Source organism: Microtus ochrogaster, unplaced genomic scaffold (genome assembly GCF_000317375.1).
Source record: "Microtus ochrogaster isolate Prairie Vole_2 unplaced genomic scaffold, MicOch1.0 UNK16, whole genome shotgun sequence".
Classification (NCBI taxonomy): Eukaryota; Metazoa; Chordata; class Mammalia; order Rodentia; family Cricetidae; genus Microtus; species Microtus ochrogaster.
Genome location: NW_004949114.1, coordinates 4970084 through 4973108, shown reverse-complemented (window position 1 = coordinate 4973108; position 3025 = coordinate 4970084). Strand labels below are relative to the sequence as shown.

The 3025-nt window shown below is 43.6% G+C and overlaps 1 protein-coding gene across 1 annotated transcript; it reads right to left on the bottom strand.

The window, feature by feature from the left end:
- Nucleotides 1-635: 635 nt before the first annotated feature.
- On the bottom strand, nucleotides 636-935 carry LOC102000110 (small proline-rich protein 2E-like). Its single transcript, XM_005367272.1, has 2 exons — nucleotides 803-935; nucleotides 636-727 (listed from the first exon to the last, which is right to left on the bottom strand). Exons 1-2 carry the CDS (start codon nucleotides 933-935, stop codon nucleotides 636-638), a joined length of 225 nt encoding a protein of 74 aa, XP_005367329.1.
- Nucleotides 936-3025: the final 2090 nt, after the last annotated feature.

Here is a 3025-nt window from a genome sequence, read left to right as displayed (position 1 = left end):
ACATGGAGTATGGGGGGGGGATATTTGGGCTAAGTGCCACATGCATATCTGAACACCACATAATCGCCTTAAAATAGCATGTGCTAACAAACAGCTTGTAGTTGTACAAAAGGAAACTCTGTCTCTCAAGCAAACCAACACTAAGAAATCTATGTTATGGCCCAAAATACAGTCAACATCTGATTACAATGGAATGACCTGGGCCATAATGGATAAAAGCAATATAACAGGAGCATATCAGTAAGGTCTTAGAGTCAGTTTTAGAAGAAAAAAACTAATGAGTACAAACAGCCATATTGTACTTTATTCAGGAAATGAAGCCACAGTGACAACCACACAAGCAAGGAAACTGGGAGTTCTGGAAACATCCTCTGAGTGCACAGGGTAGAAAGATGCTGCTCATCACTGAGCATCTGGGACACTGAACCAGTGAGGAAGGACCATTCTCAGCTGCCCGTTGACAGCAGAAACAGAACAACCTCAGGGGAAATCCTTCACAGAAACATTAAGAGAGAAGGGTGGACAAGATTCTCTTGCATCCATGGCAGGCTTTGAAGTGCGTTGGAAGTGTTTCTGTGGAAGAATGGAAGACAAATTCCCACCTCTTCTCTTGATCCTGATGACTGCTAAAGCACTCACTTGCTCGTGGGTGGGCACTTCTGCTGGCAGGGTGGAGGAGGTTGCACAGGAGGGCATTTCTGATGGCATGGCTGAGGGGGGCATGGATCTGGGCACTTTGAGGGAGGACAAGGCTCAGGGCACTTTGGGGTAGGACAAGGTTCTGGGCATTTTGGGGGAGGACAAGGCTCTGGGCACTTTGGAGGAGGACAAGGCTCAGGGCACTTTGGAGGAGGACAAGGCTCAGGACACTTTGTGGGTGGGCACACAGGAGGAGGCTGGCAGGGCTGCTTGCACTGCTGCTCTTGATAAGACATCGTGCTGAAGTCTCAGGATCTGAAAGACATTACATGACAGTGTTAGGGGATGATCATCACAGAGAAGAGAGATGGAGACATGGAGCGTCACATCCATTTCCTCCCCACACATTCACATCTCCCCAAGTCCTGTTTTAGGATATGCTCACTTTCCCCTTTCCTGTCAGCAATCTGTGGTAGTAGCCTTGGGAACTCCCCATTGTTTGATGCTTTTTTCCAGGAGAAAATATCTGTTCCAAGGAAACAAAAGTGTTTCACAGAGAAACATCTGCAATACAGGAAGTCTCAAGAACTGATGCCCTGAGCACCCTCAGAACAAATCCCTGACTCTCCTGTCACTGTGACATCCCAGCAGGTTGTCTGGGTGACAGAGTAAAGAACAGCTCGGGAAAACCAGGTCCTAATATCTGCTACGACATAGGACTATGAAAAAACACCAAAGATGCACATGAAAGAGAAATACACTGTGTTCAATTGCATACTAAAGAAAAGGAAAAACCATCACACACCAACTCTAAAACTTGACTGCAGCATATAAGGAGATCATTAAGACAGACCAACTCAAGATATAACACTCACCAGGTCTCCAAAGTAGTCTAGGACTTGATTACCAGGAGTCTGCTGTCGTACAGCCAAGGACCTCTTTATAGTGCTGACTGCCCCGCCCAGAGGGAGTAGAGCTGACTGACAGGGGGCTGGTCCAAGAATTTCCCAAACAAAATGCAAATACATGCTTGACTCGCTTGACTGGGACTCTACATCATGTGAAATATCCTGTGTCTGGACGTCATCACTGTAGAGTGCTGTGACTCAGTGGGCCCTCCTGTCTCTTTGGTTTCAGCCAGAGTTCCCTGGTTGTTTAAGTTGCCTTTCTTGATTGAAGACAGTATTTCTTTTCCCTGTTACATCTTGTGTCCTGTTTGTTCTGTCTCCGCCCACTGATACTCTTTGGTGCACTGGCCCATTTATATTCCTGCTTTTAGGCAAAATTTGCGTGTGTGCTGAAAGAAGGATAAAATTAAAGGGGACATCAGCTGTGCTTTCCAGCTTCATCTTGGATAAACCTGTTTTGGAGACAGGTGTTGTCTGCTGCATAGGTTTAAGTCTTCTGTAACCATAGAAAATCAATTATGCTCTTCATAGAGGAGGTTGCTGGGCTTGAACCTTATCCCCACCCTCGTCAGAACTGCCATCTCCAGTGACATATTTGGTGTATATGCTTAGAATCCCCTCTAATAATTTTCATAAGGCTGCTTATCATGACGATAAAGGAAATAAAATCATACCTACCGTAACACCTGCCTTAAGCATGTTCTTGCTTAAGTGGTCAGCATGAAGACTCATAATCTCCCACACTTCTCTTGTGTGAAGACCTGTTGAGTCCACCTTGGCTGTGGTACACACCAACTGGAACTCAGGGATCTCCCAAAACATATAGTATACTAACTTCTTTATATATAGCACAGGTGCTCATTCTTGTACATGCACATAGATAGACAGAAGACAGACATAGACAAAACAAAAAAGCAGCAAACTCACATTTTTATCTGCCGCATAGCTACATTTATCACTTACTCATTTTCTAATGTATATTACTAATTCATTGCCTCATGAAAACTAACAGAAGGAACTAAAAATTGGGTGTTTGTTTAGTGATTGATTGACTTAAATGACTTTTGAACATTTGAGGGAGTACAAGGCTCTAGGAACATTGGAGAAAGTCAAGGCTCAGAGCAATTTGAGAGTAGACGATGTTCTCAGCACTCTGTGTGTTGGCACACAGGAAGAGGCTGTCAAGGCTAAATCTTGAATCTGAAAGACACTATGCAACAATTCTCACAAGACATGATCCCCACAGAGAAAGAATCTCAAGTGTATGAAATATCAGACCTCTTCCTCAATTTCAACTCCTCCTCCAGACTTCCTGAATTTCCCGTTCATGTCATCCTTTTGTTTTATTAACCTAGAAAACAAAACTTTTCTTCACATTTATTGTAATAAAACATCTTTCCTTCAAAGGAAATAGTAAGTGATCTTACAGAAACATGATCTTCAAGAAAGGCAGTCTGAAGTTTAAGTTCTAAAATACT